The 16,782-nt window shown below is 39.4% G+C and overlaps 1 protein-coding gene across 4 annotated transcripts; it reads right to left on the bottom strand.

Annotated features, from left to right (window-relative positions):
* Positions 1-2,313: 2,313 nt before the first annotated feature.
* On the bottom strand, positions 2,314-16,581 carry LOC120742248 (SHC-transforming protein 1-like). Of its 4 annotated transcripts, none has more exons than XM_040045436.1 (14): positions 16,109-16,581; positions 15,833-15,911; positions 15,192-15,754; positions 12,097-12,167; positions 8,701-8,761; positions 8,483-8,602; positions 8,328-8,378; positions 6,789-6,840; positions 6,566-6,692; positions 4,764-4,947; positions 3,890-3,962; positions 3,587-3,683; positions 3,341-3,488; positions 2,314-3,255 (listed from the first exon to the last, which is right to left on the bottom strand). In XM_040045436.1, the coding sequence occupies exons 2-14, from the start codon at positions 15,882-15,884 to the stop codon at positions 3,091-3,093; spliced, it is 1,764 nt and encodes a 587-aa protein (XP_039901370.1). In that variant the 5' UTR covers positions 15,885-15,911; positions 16,109-16,581; the 3' UTR covers positions 2,314-3,090. The 4 variants fall into 4 exon arrangements, with proteins under 4 accessions (XP_039901370.1, XP_039901369.1, XP_039901371.1 ...); XM_040045435.1 differs by having other exon boundaries at positions 8,328-8,381; positions 16,109-16,579; XM_040045437.1 differs by having other exon boundaries at positions 8,328-8,381; positions 15,829-15,911; positions 16,109-16,578.
* Between the last annotated feature and the right edge of the window lie 201 nt (positions 16,582-16,782).

Genomic DNA, 16,782 nt, shown 5'->3' with positions numbered 1-16,782 from the left:
ACATGGGCATGAGCGAAGCAGGAAAACCGCATTTCTTGGTTGTAAAATTATTTAATTTCACCCTTGTGAAAGCATTCATATTAAAAGATGATATCTGATTTTTTTTTTTTGTTTGTTTGGACAGAGATGCATTCAGTCCCTGCCTGTTTACTGACTGTATCAAATGACGCAGATATCATTATTACATTTACCTTCTGCATAAAGTGTTCAGGAAAACACGGGGACAATATTTCAAGTGTGTTCATTTCCTGTTCTTTACCAAGAATTGTGGGAAGTTAAATGGCATGTAGGTTCTGTGATAACATCCAAAAGAGTTACCGAACAAAAGGCTTCGAGTGTTGCTGTTCTTTAGATATCCTATCAGTGTTTGTCGCTTTTCTCTCGGTTATTGGCAGAGCAGTTTATTTACCCATCAACCGCCAGTTGTTCCTCAGTCTCAGCCTGGCAAACAGTGCTGAAGGTGATTAGTGTGGGTGAGACCCTCCAAGTCTCTCTGAGAAGGCAGCACAGCCCCAAACAGTCCACTGCATACTTTGAGCATACAGTCATTTTCTTTTTACTACACCGAAATCTACAAGTGACAGGGTGCTGAAATCTGAGGGAGCAGCGCTGCAGTTGTTGTTATAGGCTGTTTATTACCAGCTATTTTCACTGATTTTTCAGACACATCTGTGTGAATATCATTAAAACAGACACTGAAATGCAAAAAGGTTTCACTCTTTGTATTTAGCTCTTGTGAATTTGCTTTATATTGCATATAAGAGTAAATGGAGATACAGTTTTAGAAAACTATCCAGATCTATTTGACCAATCAGGGGAAAATGTGCTGGTATAGTATAGGATGAAGAGCTCTTGTAAAGACTGATAGCGCCACCTTGTGGTGTGAAATATCCAGTGAAACATGGATGCAGTGAAACATCCTTTTTTTTTCTTTCAGTAAAGAAGAAATAATTAGATATTATATGCAAAATTTAAAATAAAATGAAAAATCATAATGACTTTTAAGAAACACACATTGTATAAAAATGTTGATTTCTTTATATTTTCCAAGTGGAAAGTAAGTTAATGGATTTATTGAAAGATCTGCAAATATACATGGAAATATAGTACATAAGGTAAAAACTTAGACAGCCTTTTTGTCGTTTCTTTAACCAGTCTTCAGGAATAGTTCTCCAGGCTTCTAGAAAGGCATTCAAAGCTCTTCTCTGAATATGTAATAATGTGTTAAATAAATACGCTACAGTGTTTTTGATAATGCGATTAATGGTTTGATATTCACACCTTTTGACTAGGATCTGATGTTCTGGGGTTTACTTCAAAGTTGGGCTCAATTCTGTCCACTTTAGTCCAAATCATTTGAGGCCACTTATTTGAAATGCAAGGGAATTTTTTTTCTCCATGTTTCTTTTTTATCTATCACAATCAAAAAGCTGGTAGTGTTTAAATTTAGTAAACTAATGAAACAGAGTAAAACTCCCAAGGCCAAACCTAATCATGTTCGATAAAACAGCCAGAATCTGGAGTGATTAATTTGACCCAAACAACAGGGCTGGTGATTTTTTACCTTTATGGGACTTTCTGGGAGAACTAATTTCCAGATTCCTGCTTTAAAATTGTTGCACAAAGTTGCAATTACCATGCTGATCCTAAACATGGAGTTTATGAAATAATAATAATACATTTTATTGGCTCTTGCTTTCAAGCTTCACCATGTGAGCTCAGCCCATGAAGTACAGAAGATGAATCATCCATAACATCAACTTTTCTTCTTCTTCTTTTACCTTCAGAACCGCTTTAATTCTTCATGGAACAGATTCAACAAGGTGCTGGAAAGATTCCTCAGGGAGTTTGATCTAATAGGATGGGATGGCATGCCAATATGATTCAAAAATCACTATATGTACATGTGGATGTGACGATTTGTCAGCTGCATATCCACAATGTGAATCTCCCAATCCACTAGAATCTCGGTGAGTCAGCTGGTCTTATTATTCTGAAATAATAAGACCAGCCCATCTGACAAAAATAACCACACCACATTCAAAGTTACTTAAATCATCTTTCTTTCCCATTCTGATCCTCAATTTAAACGTCATCGTCATCCTGCGAATGTCTACATGCATGACGAAGGGGTTGATGACTGTATGTGTATAACAACTCATAATTATGCAGGGTATCTAAGGTTTTTGTAGTAAATGGGGGGAAAAAAAGAAAATTTCAATACAACCAAGTTAATCAGTTAAATGTTATCGTGAATACAATGACATCTGAATGCTTTTAGCTTTTCTAAATTGAACAATAATGTGGGCAATGTTGTGAGGAACTGTTTATTTTGTGGTACAATCCCTAGTCACTCAAAGCTAATTCCATTAGTTTGATATCTTTTTGTTGTGGCGTGAATTGACTGGAACTCTTGGATGGACTGCAACACGATTTCAAAACAAAGTTCTGTTATTCTGGTTAGAGGTTTAACGTCAAATAAATCACCAACAAAATCCGATTTAATCACTTCTGTAAAAGACCCAAAGATGTGTTTAACCACATGTAATGTGGACCTAAATGGGGCTTCTAGATACAAAGACCACTGCAGTTTCATATTCAGTATGCAACAAACAAGTGGGATGAAAAGTTATTTTTCTCAAGTTAAGCATGGAAAGTGGGAACGAAAACAAAAGAAAATCAAAACTAATGAACACAAGACAAATATAGCATATAGAAAAGGATTTGGAAAGCCTGCCAACATTCTGGTTATTTCCTGCCAACACCAGAGACTGTGTTGAGACACTGAGTAAATAATAGCAAACTGCCTGAGAGCGAGACAGGATGTTCTGCAGGCCAAAGGCTGTTCTCAATACAGGCACAAGCAGTGACTTGAGAGTTTACTCAAACAAAAAACAAAACACACAGTAAATAATATAATGGGCAAATAATGCAAAATCGTCCCATCATTGGAAAAATGATCACAGCTCACTGGAAATTATGTCCAGGGGTGCTCTTCTCTTGAGGCAGCTGAAAGTGTTTAAAGGTTTAAAAGTTCTTCTTCTTTTTGTTGTTGCTAGGCCTCTCTGTGTTTCATCTCAAAAACCACTGCTAATTCAAGACCATGCATCTGGCAGTCTGTGAATGTTTGTGTGTTTGCAGGATCGGCTGTTTCAGGCACAGCTCGCTGCTTCCAGCAACAATGGGCATCTGATTCTCCATGTGGAATCGCACCAGGTGGCCAACGCTCAGAAACACCTGATCACGGGTCCGCACCTGGTCAATAAATGGAAAATATGCTTAAAAGTTGCTTTCTTTCTCTTCTTTAAACGATATTTGAATTCCACCAGCAGAGCTGTACCTGTCCATGTGGATCAACCAGCAGTAGGTGTCGCACAGTAGCTCCCTCCATACCGCTGAGTACATACTGACCAGTGGCAGAGCTGCTCTCTCTGACCAGGAAATCTCCGCTACAGGTGAGAAGCGACTCCGCCTGCTCTCTTCCTAACCTGGGATGAAACAAACAGAATTCCATGGGAGAGAATGACCTTGGAATTAGCAGCATTTTGACGCATCACTAATAGTCAAACAGATATTGATTACCAACCTGCCGTGGAACCATCCTTCATCCTGGATCAGCTTCTGGACCCGCGTCTCAGTGAGCAGAGAGCGTTGTTCAGTATTGATCTCAGACTGCTCTAAATCTGATGGAGATTAGATAGAGGAAGAAAATAACAGTTAAAAAGCAACAGCTTTAAACCCCAATTGAAGCACTGCTCACTTTATTTGATTTTTAATAACCAAGTTAAAGTAAAGTACAGTTTCCTCTGAATCATAGAGGCATCGAAGTCATAATTGTACTTGAGGGACAAACTCGAAACTGGACTCGGATAACGCAGTTGATTTTCACCTGCAGGTGGAGCTGGAGTCTCATCTGTGATGGAGCAGTTCTCATAAAGGGAAACAGGCCGAGGGAAACAGACCTGCAATGGCACACCATGAGTCATACACACCAGACACATATTGTTGGCTGTGCACGTTTGAACGTCTGTGTGTGTTTAGGGGCAACTGCGCTGGTAACATTTTAGAGATGAGCAGTCATGACAGGAAATTATCATCTGGTAATTCTGGGAAGTGAAGAAAACTTGTGAGGTGATGTTTGGTGAGAAGTAGCTCAAGTGTTTCTCCTCTGGGATCAACATTTGTGCTCAATAACAAGACCATAAAATGTGTTAGTGCACTGTGTACCTGCTTCTATCATATTTAATTATAACAACATCATTTCTATATTTCTTCACAAAAAAACACGTTTTGGCTGCCATTTAAAAATGACCTTGTATAAGTTACAAAGTCTCCTGGAAAAGCATTTCAGCATTTACAGCGATTACTGCAAAGTAATCAGATCCAGCTTATCTGTTGGCTAAATGCTAAAACTTTTAGCCAATGCTAAGTTTGTGAACTTAGTCCATAGATGTGATTATAGTCTACAGTACATCCTATAAAATATACGTTTAAATAATGCAGTCTCATGCATTGCAACATAATTATGTTTCAAATTGTAATGTGACAAGCTATGACATAACACTATCAAAAACTAAACTGTATTCATGCTAGTCGACCACTTTAAAAATGCTGAAAAGCACCAAGAGATGTGGTTTTAAGCTTTTACAACAACAATGGGAACTTTTCTTTCTGAACAAATTGTGTTCAAGGTCCCGTCCTTATATACACAAACTCAAGTGACTGTAAATTATTAGTGCTTTGGTGTTACAGGTAAGTCTTACCCTGTGAATGTTAGCATCTTCTTTGCTCTCCTCTTCTGTGACCTGAAAGTCTTTTATTCCACCTGGGTCTCCTGGGTTCACATTGTAGTAGTCACGGTGTTCACTGAATTCTCCTTCCCGGTTTGCCTTTTGGTTTATTATTAACTCTTCTGGGCACCATTTGTGACAGATTCTCAGTGCCGGTCTGAATATACACATAGTGTTGAGGTATTGGTAGAAGGAAGGAAGGACAGAAAAGACAGATACATTTTAATATCAGATAAAGATACCCTGATTTGCCTGATATGCCTTCCCTTGCTAAACCATGAATTAACTGTAATTAATCACATTTTTTTGAAACCTGGGTTCAGTTTCACTTGCCCAGGCCTGATTACCGCCAGACCTGCTGAATCAACAAATCACCTAAATAGAACCTGTCTGACAAAGTGAAACAGGCTAAAGGATCTCAAAAACAACCGATAAACAAACTAATTTACATATATCTGGGTGAGATAGTGAGAGATAGTGGTGAACCTTCCCAGGAGTGGAAGGCACACAGGCTCATCTCACATTTGCCAATTAGCATCTTGATGACCCCCAAGACTTTTGGAAAAATATTCTGTGGCCCGATGAGATAAAAGCTGAACTTTGTGGAAGGTTTGTGCCCCAAACATGTCGGTGGTAGTGTAGTGGTCTGAGGCTGCGTTGCTGCTTCAGGAGGACTTGCTGAAACTGCTGGAACCATGAATTCTGCTCTCTAGCAGAAATACCTGAAGGAGAAGGTTTGGACATCAATTTGTGCCCTGAAGCTTAATGACGCTTTGGTTTTTTCAAAAGACCATAAAGTCCAACTCCGAATGGTTCAAAAAAATATTGATGGGTTATTCAAAGTCTGGACTTTCATTAGGCCAGAATGATCTGATTGAGATACTTAAGCATAAATCATGCTTGTTTAACATGAACAGTATGTCTGAATTAAAACAATTCTTCTAAGAAGAGTGGGCCAAAATTCCTCCACACCTCAGTTATTCTAGTTATCATGAGTGCTTGATTGCAGTTCTTGTCGCCAAGGGTGGCACAACCTGTTATTAGATTTAGAGGGCAATTACTTTTTCACAAAGGCCCAGTAGGTTCAGATAGCTTTTAGCCCTAATAAACCAAACGTATCATTTAAAAACTGCATTTTGTATTGATTATGGTTCTCTGTCTCATATTAAAATTTATTTGTTGATCTGAAGCATTTAAATGTAACAAATATGCAAACATCAGGACGGGGGCCAATACTTATGGCACTATATACAATCATACATATACACATATATTCAGCTATACTTATATGTACATATGAATTCACTCAGAGTCACTGACATAATAATAATAATAATAATAATAATAATAATAATAATAATGTATTATTTATTGATCCCCGTGGGGAAATTCCTCTCTGCATTTAACCCTTATGCTCTGTGAAGCAGTGGGCAGCCATTGGGCGCCCGGGGAGCAGTGTGTAGGGATGGTAACTTGCTCAGGGGTACCTCAGGGTAGCTGTTCAGTGGATTTCGAACTCCCGACCTTCCGATCATGGGGCCACCACCACTATCCCTGCCCCATACAGTAAATACTGCATAATATTGTTTCTATATTTAATAGCAAATCCATAATATACTATAATATTTATGTATATATACACACATGCATATATATATATATATATATATATATACACATATATATATATATATATATATATATATATATATATATATATATATATACACATATATATTCACATATATACATGTAAGACATGTAAGAGCTATAACCTGGAACTGGTGGACAGGACCGTTGGTGTCTGGCTGAGAAGGTGGCGGAAGCGCGTCTCAAAGGCTTGACCGATGCTGTTGATAACCTCATTGGCTTGACCCTCGGGACACTCCAGGATGTGACAGGCTGCCATAGAGAGCAAAAGTCAAACATTATTTTCATAACAATCAGTAAATTGAAATTTGAGTGTAAGGCCAGCTCAAAGCAAACTCTCTCTCATACCTCTGTCATTGGCAAGGTCTTTAGCTACATAAGCAATGTAATCTGCCATGTCCTGTAAACAAAGTGAGAGAAAAAAACACAATAAAAGGCATGATTATAAATTATAAATGCAAAAAATGACTCGATAGACTTTTTCCATGTGGAAAGCTCAATTTCAATTTATATTTTCACCCATTATTTTCAGTTAATGCTCATCCACGTGTACGCTTCGTCTGAAGAGTTCAGCCTAATACAAGAGCACAGTAAGCTGAATGTGGTTCACCATAAAGCTTCTGTGTCAGACTGAATTTAATTCCCCTTTGCTATCTTTCATGTGCCCAAGCCAGCTGAGCAGAGGCTTAGAGCACACTACAAGATTAGTATGGCTAATTAATTAAAAACAGTGAGCTATAATCCCATCCACAGCTTTGCTGGTGTTGTCTTTCCCAGAGAGTAACTACCTTCTTATTTTCTCTCATCTTTAGTCAGTGTATATTTCTGCACATGATTTGTAGTGAATCTGTGTTTGAACTAAAAGGCCAACCAAAATGCAGTTTGACCTAGACAGCAGCTAATAACCACATGCCCTACAGACAGATCTGCATTGATTTTTATGTTCATTACACACGTTTTTAGGGCACAGGAAATTTTCACTCAGGCCAAATAACTTGAATCCTGTCATGTGGATATATGTGCGCACAGAGGGAAACAAATTAAGAAGAATAGACCTGAGTAATTAGTCTGATAAGCGCTTGGCAAGGTGTAAAGATGATGAAGGCAGTTAGCTCTGATGAGTGCATAAGTCACAGCAAAGGATTTCATGATTTGTTGCCTTTAGCAATTAATTAGCACAAGAATTACATTCAAGAGTTTTACAATGAGCCAAATTAAGGGTAAAACCGTAAACAGACACATTTATTAAATGACTCAGACTTGAAAGAGTAATCCTTAAGAGAAAACTCACAAGCAGTCACATGATTAATCACTGCTACAGTTCTAGCAGAAATAACCCATCAAATAAAAATTTTTTCTTTATATTTGCCAGCTCTTTTATATAGTACCAACAAGCTTTAAACACTTAAGGAGGTGGTTGTCAAACTTTTCTGGAAGGCTTCGCTTCTGAAACAGGCAAAACATTCACGTGACACACTCCCAAGAATGAAGAATCCAAATTAAATTGAACAAAATAAAGGTCAGTATACCCCCAGCACACTCTGAATGCTGGGGATAATATACTGTTGAATATCAGAGGTTCTTTGCATAAATCATATTCATTAAAATTAATCACAAGGGAATGTTTAGACATTTTTGCCAAAGTCTGAAGTTTCATTTGTAGCATGCTTTCAGATCCTGACCTTGTACCACTAATTAAAAGAGCAGAATGATCAAGAGTTGAGGCAGGAAATGATTTAATCCTCCATAAATGGTAGTACACCAATGCAATAATCAGACTAAATCAAATTACTCACTGTGTGTGTGATTGTGCTCTTGCTACCCTGTTTGTGTCCCTATCTGATCATCAACGTGTACAAGGGGAAAGATTTGAGAATATGAACATACTGAATCTCCACCGGAGGCAAATGAAATGGTCTGCATGGGGTGGTGGGCAATCTTCTGTGAAAGAGAAAAGAGGAAATGATACAATAGCAGATAGGTTTGCCAGTAAACCTGACATGAGGCTGTTTTGATGGGGTTTAACATGCTGAGACTGTCACCTGTAAGGACGAGGCAGCGATTAGAGTCATACTGTCGGTGGAGACAGTGAGGATGATCCTTCTTCCAGAAAACTGCAGGTTTGTCTGACCCAGAACAGAAGACAGTCCCTTGCAAACAGGCTAATGATGACAAAAACCACTGTTATTCCAGCTGAACGTGGCAGAAAGAGAGAGTGTGTGAGTATGAGTGTGTGCCTGTCTGTGTACACAAGCCTTACCCTTTTAGTTTTCACTGCTGTTTTGAGCAATGTCCTCGCACAAAGTCTGCTGATTGCCTCTCTGCACACAAACACATAGACACAGATCAGCATGTACATAAGCACATGCACACAGTAACACAGAGATACCTTTGTATGTGATCTGGTGTGCCCTGCGGACATGTGATGTGCATGTGAGAGGAAGAAAACTACACTACAGAAAGCACATATACATGCACTGCTGGAAGAATGTAACCAAATATACTTACTCAAATGCAATACTTTATTACTTTAGTTTTGGAGTACATTTAGTACACACAACCAAAAAAGCCCCAACATATTACACAAAAGGTATCCTTTTATCTGCATGTCACTGTGAGTATTTGATTCAAAAGCCAAACATGACTTAGTACTTGGTGGAGAAACCCTTGTTGGCATGCACACTGATAAGACATTTCTTGTAGTTGGTCACTAAGTTTGCACACATGCTCAGCATTTCTCTTCCCCCAATCTCAGCACTTTCTCCCAGTCCTTCTCTGAATCGTCTAAATGTTCACTTAATACGAGCCTGTTCATGTGCCTTGTTAAGCATGTGCTGCAAGACTTCAATCCACTGCATATCGCAGTGTGTTCCTAACAGTGTTCTTGGTGACTGTGGTCCCAAGTGTCTTAGGATTATTAACAAGCTCCTCCAGTGTAGTTTTGAGCTGATTCGCCATCTTTCTCAGGATCATCCTCACCCTGTGAGGTAAGATCTTGCATGGAGCTGCAGACCAGGGGCAACTGACGGTCATTTTAAATTTCTTCCATTTCTGAATAATCGCAGCAAGAGTTGTCACCTTCACACTGAGCTTCTTGCTGATGGTCTTGTAGCCCCTTCCAGCTTTGTGCTGGTCTAAAATCTTGTCCCTGATGTCCATTGACAGGTATTTGGTCTTGTCCGTAACAAGATGAGATCAGGAGTATCCGTAATTGATTGTAATCTGTGTGTTACATGTGCACACAGCTAATCGTAGGAGCAAGAATTCTGGCTGGGTGATTAAATACTTATTTCACTCAATTACATGCAAGTCAATTAATAACTTTTTCTGAATTTTTGGTTAATATTCTCTGGTAAACATGTACTTCAACAAAAGAGAGGAACATAGGGTAATGTATATAAGTGGAAGAAGATGAACACAGGTGGACTACATCTTATGCAAAAGCTGCAACCTGAAAGAGATAGGAGACTGCAGGGTGGTGGCAGGGGAGAATGTGCCAGGCAGCATTGGTTAGTAGTCTGAAGGATTACTTTGGAAATAAAAAAAAAAAAAGAGTTTGTGAAGACAGAGCCAAGGATTAAATGAGAAAGAAAGAAAGAAGAATGTTGAAAGAGTTGGTCGGTTGAGAAGAGGTACCAGATGACTGGAATGGAACAGCTGTAGTACTTAGGGAAAGTCCAAAAAAGGTCTTTGGTGTATTCTCTGGATGGAGGATAGAGGACGAGGAGACCTGGTGGTGGAATGAGGAAGTACAGGAAAATATTCCAAGGAATAGATTAGCAAAGAAAAAGTGGGATATCGGGGAAATAAGAAAGTGGACAGCAGCACTGGGAGGAAAGAGAGAAGTAAAAAAAGGAAAAGGAAAAGGCTTATACTGAGTTGTATGCAAGATTCAAAAACTTGTATAAATTGGCAGAGGCAGAGAGATGGAGCTGGAAAGGATGTGCAGCAGGTTAGACAGCGAGACAGTGGTGAGGTGTGCAGCTGGAGTGAAAAACGGGTTCAAGGTTGGGATGGGATTACATCAGGGATCAGCTCTGAGACCTGAGGTTGCAGTGATGATGCACAGGTTGACAGATGAGGTCAGGCAGGAGTCTCTGTGGACTACACTGTTTCCAGACAACATTGTGATGTGTACTGAGAGTAGAGGGCAGGTATAGCGGATATACTGGATATTGAAGATAGAGCAGCAGGCAGGAGGAAAAGAGGAAGACTGCAGAGAAGTTTCAGGGATGTAGTGAAGGAGGACATGCAGATTGGTATGACAAAGGAGGATGGAGGGTGAGATGGAGGCAGGTGATCTGCGCTCCATCTTAAATGAGCTTTGGCTCAAAGAAGGTACAGTAGCAGCCTTTATGGATCTTTTTTTAAAAACTGCTTTTGTTTGTTTCTTATTTTGTTTTTAATTGTATGGCATATTTTCAATTTGCATTTGTGGACCAGGACACAAACTGTCTACACTAGCAGTGAGTTTCAGCTGCCCACACATGGATTTCCACTATAAAATCTGTGTATTGTCTATTTTTAATGCAGTGCTGCCTGAGGTCTTGAAGATCACACCCTTTCAATATTGGTTTTTGGCCTTGTCCTTCGCTAATGTCTCTCTGGATTCTTGGAATCTTTTAATGATATGATGAAATCTTCCAATTCTTTGCAATTTTGCATTTAGAAACATTATTAAATTGTTGCGCTGCTTGCCATTGCCCACGTGGTCTTTTACAGTGTTACGAAATCCTCCTCATCTTTATTTTTAAGAAGTCTAACTGAAGTCTAACTGATGTTGATGTTGTTTTTGTTAATTTGCTTTTAGCGTTTTACAAATTCAGTTTTCTTGTAATTTATAAGCTCATAATAGTTAAATCCTTCTTTTAAGGATAACTTGCAATAATCACTGTAGTGAAGAAAAAATTACAGAAGAACAACAAAACAAAAAAAACATAACTAGAATAGCTGATCACAAACTTCCATCTGCAGTGTTAAAGCAGTAACACTTCAAAATATTCCTGGTATGTTTCTTTTTTTTATCAAGTCAATCCGAGCTGAGATTGTATCTCTGACGCTTGGGTCAGCGAGGGCAAAGCAAAAAAACACCCCCACGCGCACGAATGGAACATCCCACTACCTAGGAAGCAATGCTGATTTCCAGGAAGACCGTTTTTCTTCTTGAAAACACATTGTAAGAATTGGATTGAGGTCTGTCTCCCTCTCTCTCTTTTAATAAGACTGAGGGATCATTAGGAGGAAATTCATCTAATTGGATTTTCTGCTCCATCATTCAACAGCGCTTCTGTAAACAGAGAGGGCTGTGTTATGGCATCCTGCACTAGGATTTCAATATCAAATGATGAGGAGAAAGCCCCGTTTATGAAATATTATACATTTAATTTGATTTCCCTCTTTGAAACATTTTTGAAATAAGCTACACATGGTTAGCTTGGCAAATATATGTTAAATGAGTTCAGGATAAAGCAATTTTGCTCACTTTTTTCCTCATCTGTGTGCAAGCGAAACAGCACCAAATCCATATATGGCATTCCCCTGCAGTCAGGATTACGTTGCATGTATTATACGTTCATGTATTATATCATTAGATGTATATATTCGTATTTGTGTTTGTTTGTGTTTGTTAGAAAGGGGTGCAGAGAGGACCTCCTACCGTGTAACTTGCATTCTTGTATCAAAGTCAAGGGTTCTCATGGACTGGGTCACTTCCACACTACCCATGTACTAGAAAAACACATAGAAAAAAAAACAATGGAAAAATATATTATAATAATAATACTAGTAATAAAAGTCTCAGGAACATCCAACAGAGTCCTGGGGACTCTGAGGTGGGCACTTTCAACAACAATTAAAATATATTAAAGAAACACAACACTCTTACAGGAGTCTGGTCACTTTTCATGAATTTTCTGTTATTGCATCCTCACTTTTAGTTTTTATGATGGAAGAAAATGATTCTGCAGAAAAGGTGAAAAGTTCATGAGCTGATTTGCGGCAGACAACATAGATTTACACATAGCTGCAACGAGTCAAGAGGAATGGAAATAACTGGGCCTTCGAGAAGGTTCCAGAAAGCTGATAGAGAGAGAAAGTGGTTTTATGCATTGTTGTGTTTAAGTCATTTAAGTTCCATCCATGTGCGTTCTTAGAGTTTTGTGGCTGGGAATGGGAATTTTGTTTAAAAAAAAAAAAAGTGTAATAGAACACGTGAGACAGGATGGAAATGCTAGTTTGAAAACAATAAATTAAATACGCAGAGCAGAAATTTAAAGTTCATATCCAAATTATGTCATTGTTTTCCTGAAATCGGTTTAACTTCTCAAGGAATGTATTCTGAAACACATGAGTTGTTGTTTTTGTTTGCCTGTTGGTTATATATAACCATGCTATTAAAATAAAGGTATTTTAGTTATTCAGAAGAAAGTACCCCAGGGTTCTTTAAGTGATGCTTAAAGAGATTTCACAGGACACTGAAAAACTAACTCAACCTTAACTGCTTTCACTGGCATTAAGAAGGTAAGCAGGTGGTGCTAATCAAATGCGCTTAATTAAATGATCATCTGGAAGTGTGACAACCACTAAAAAACCAGACATTTTGGTAGTTTGCTGGTCTGGAGTATTCAGCTATGTTAACACTATGTCACTCCAGGGAGTGGATGTCCCAGCAAACCTAAGAGCTATATCTCAGGTTCTACAGATCTCAGTTAGGATGTGAAATGTTAAAGTTCATGACAGTACAATTAGAAAAGGACTGAACAAGTTTGTTCTGAGTGATTGCCAAGAGAAAGCCTCTTCTCTCTAAAAATAACATGGCAGCGTGGCTTAGATTTGCAAAGTTCCATCTGCAAAAACCGCAAGACATTAGGGACAATGGCCAGACAAGTCCAAAGCAGAAATGTGTGGCCATGATGCACAACGACTGTCAAAAATCAAACACAGCATATCAGCAAACACAGCTCATACCTACTGTCAAGCACAGCTGTGGAGGGGTGAAGATTTGGGTTTGTTTTGTAGCCAAAGTACCGGAACACCTTGCAGTCACTGAGTCAACCATAAACTCCTCTGTATAGCAACATATTTAGGAGTCAAATATGAGGCCATCTGTGCAACAGCTAAAGTTTGGACAAAATTGGGTGAAGTAACAGAACAATGATCTCAAGGACAGCAGCAAATCTACAACAGAATTGCTGAAAAAGAAAAGACTAAAAGTGCTGCAACAACCAAAAGTCCAGAATGCAACACAACAGAAAATGCTGTATTGGAAACTTAAGAGAGCTGTGCATGAACGAATGCCAACAAACCTCAATGAACTGAAGCAACCTTACAAAGAAGAGTGGGTCAAAATCCTTCCACAACAAAGACTGATAAAATCATACAAAACAAAACAAGAAGACCTCTGAAAGCATAAACCTCTGCTAAGGCAGCTCACTCTCTGTGCAGTATTTACTTTAAAGGGAATGTTGTACTCTGTGTATATTTATATTTGTTCTTAGTTTAAGAAGTTTGTAGTTTCTTCCATTTTAAAGGGAATTTTTCTTCCTGTACATGCTCGTTGTTGGAGTTTTCTCTGTATTATTGTAGGGTCTTTACCTTACAAATAACATTATAAATAACATTTAAAAATTATAACTGAATGACAGGCACACAGTCCTTGGCGGAGGTAGTGATTTGCTACTTTGAGTTATTACTGCCCAAAACTAACCTTTAAAATCTTTGTAGCAAATTTTGATTGGAATACCCAAGAAATAAGTAAGTCTCAAGCTTACAAAAGCAAAAGCAAGATGGCAGTTTTAAGCAAAGCAAGTGAGCAGAAAGTAAAAGCTGTGACTACATTTTTATGTGCAACCTGTCAGCAGATTCTAACCATGCGACAAGTAGCCAGTACAATCTTTACAGTCTTACTTTAGCTTATTAGAATGCCAGACAACTCAGAGTTGAGGTAAATGTTGACATGTGTCTGACTGTAACTGAATTTATCAGACTATATAGATGTGAGGAAGACAGAGAAGCAACCAGGCAATATTCAGGCCATGTGCTCAAATACACTATGACGAGTCCCGCTTCTACTGGGCAGGAAATTCAGTATCGCAGACCTCATAGGCTGGAGGCAGGATGAGTAAGTCCATTGATAAAAACCAGACTTAAATCAATATATGTATACATGGGTGGGTTGAGCGGGCAGAAGAAACATATGTGTGTGCTTGTTTATAGAGGTCAATCAGACAGTCCATTCTCATTTCCACCAGTGGTCAGCTCACAGGCCTGTGTGGACACACCTCTGCCATCGGGGCAAGATGGGTTCTGTTCTAGGACAGCATGCTGATACTAGATATATTCACGCACATGCATTCACACACATAGCAGGACTGAACTAGAGGGAAGCAGAGAGCTAGGATGAGTCACTACTGCCTACATAGGAGGCTCTAACTGAGGAGGGGAGCGACTGTGAGTGTGACGGTGTGGATAGAGCAGAGAGTGTATGCATATGTGTATTTTCTATGTTCACGTGTGTGTATTTATTTTGGCCGTGGCACTAAGTAAACAGTAATTTAACACTGCTGAAATCTGGCATATCTTTAGGTCATGACGACTTGCATAGTACAGAGAAAAGGAGCTTGCACAGCATTTTGGTAATTTCTACACACAAAGAATTTTACACACATTAACAAAATTAAGAATATGAATTACTTGGGCAAGTAAAATGTTGGTTTACTCTATCTGATCATGCACATGTGCAGGGTCAGGTACCTTGATGTGATGGTGAACTGCTCTGCTTCCTGTCCCCACCACTGTACGATCACCTTTTGCAGAGGAAATCTTCACACAGCACAGACCACCTCTGTGATGTGAGCAGGGAGGATATCCAGGGGTCCAAGGGAGGCTTGCCATCCGTTGTAGGGTGATAGGTCTTTTTGTGCAGAGCAAAGCAGGGTGAATTAGATTTTGGCCCGTGGATAGGGGAGCGTTGAGGGAAGCGTGAGTGCAAAATCTCTCATTACTTCCTGAACCCCACTCTGTTCTGGACAAGGGTTTGTCAGTAGGGGCACTGATGCTTCTGCCTCTGGCTGTGTCTGTCTGTCCTTTTAGGCCTTGACGGGAAATAGGGCTTTGCAGTCGGATGTTGGCCATGCGGGGGATGAAATCCCTCAGGGTGGATGGTCCGTGGTGTGTAGTTATCCCAAGTCCCAGCTGACTGAATTCAGAGTCTAAGCAGAGGTCCTGCTTCAGGGGCAACATTCCCTGGGGGTTCTCCTCCAGAGATGTTGGAGAATCGTTGCGCAGTCGACTGTATTTAGTACGCTTCAGCATACCTGTAGAAGATGAAAAAGAAAGTGTCAGAATCAAATCAGCCGCACTGTGATTTTCATTGTACTGATTAAGCGACCTGCCTGGTAGGAGTCCCGTCTGTGATTTCAACCTGGATAAGGTTTGCTCTCTCATAATCAGGAAACAGAGCAAAGGAGAACGCTGAAATAAATGTAAAAAAAAAAAAAAGGAAACTTGAAAATTCAGGTCACCATTAAGGAATTTTAACTAAAGATTTTGGTAAAAGGAGAAGAAGAAATAACATCAGGTTTCAGGAGCGTCTGAAAACTATCTTTGTGTCAGGTGCGCTCTGTCGTCAGATCATTTAAAGGGAATCCTGCTGCGCAGATTCAACTCACCACTGTAGGACTCTGGGATGTCCTGTTAAGTCTAGAGTCCAGTCTGCTCCACTCTAGTCATGTAGAGTACAGCCCCATCCTACTGACCCACACACTTTCTCAGTCAGTTGCCAGGATCCCAGCTTCACCTTCACATCAACTTTCCTCCCCTCTGTCTTTTCTTTCTGAGGCGCAGCAGGATTGTGCAGCGTGTATGAATGAACTTTCTCTTTTTTTATGAATGAGATCTCGCTCACTTCCTCTGTCTCTCTCATGACGCTGCATGCAGATGAATGTGTGAATGGAGCAGAGGAGAGATTGACAGACGGCCCCCAAAGGCTCTCTTTCTCCTCCCTCACCCATAAACTACCATCCAATCACAGGCAGGCAGGGTGACTCATGCTGTGCACATACACACACACACACACTCACACTCAGTATTACACTGAAGCAGTGCTCCATTCCTTTCTTCTAACATGACTTCCACCTTAGAGATGTTTTATAAATAAATTATCATTAATTTGGCTTACTTGTCTCTTTGGAAAATAACATTTTATCACTGGTACCATGACTGACATGATTTACACAATAAAATGTACCCCATAGTGACTGTATTGTTCAAACTAACACACAGGAGGAAGAGGATTTAACTGAAGCATTTGCATTTCCCTTTGATCCCGATCAGAACAATATTC

Source organism: Simochromis diagramma, unplaced genomic scaffold (assembly GCF_900408965.1).
Source record: "Simochromis diagramma unplaced genomic scaffold, fSimDia1.1 OVJJ01000079.1, whole genome shotgun sequence".
Lineage (NCBI taxonomy): Eukaryota > Metazoa > Chordata > Actinopteri > Cichliformes > Cichlidae > Simochromis > Simochromis diagramma.
The sequence above is the reverse complement of the archived record's forward strand: the minus strand, read 5'-3'. Positions and strand labels throughout refer to the sequence as shown.

Excerpts from the sequence above, each read along its gene's own strand:
- LOC120742248 (XM_040045435.1), bottom strand. The coding sequence starts at position 15,884 with ATGAGAGAGCAAACCTTATCCAGGTTGAAATCACAGACGGGACTCCTA. Across the intron at positions 15,755-15,832 it reads ACAGACGGGACTCCTACCAG|GTATGCTGAAGCGTACTAAA; the intron begins GCAGGTCGCTTA and ends CATCTTCTACAG. Across the intron at positions 3,256-3,340 it reads TGGTTGATCCACATGGACAG|GTGCGGACCCGTGATCAGGT; the intron begins GTACAGCTCTGC and ends TTTATTGACCAG.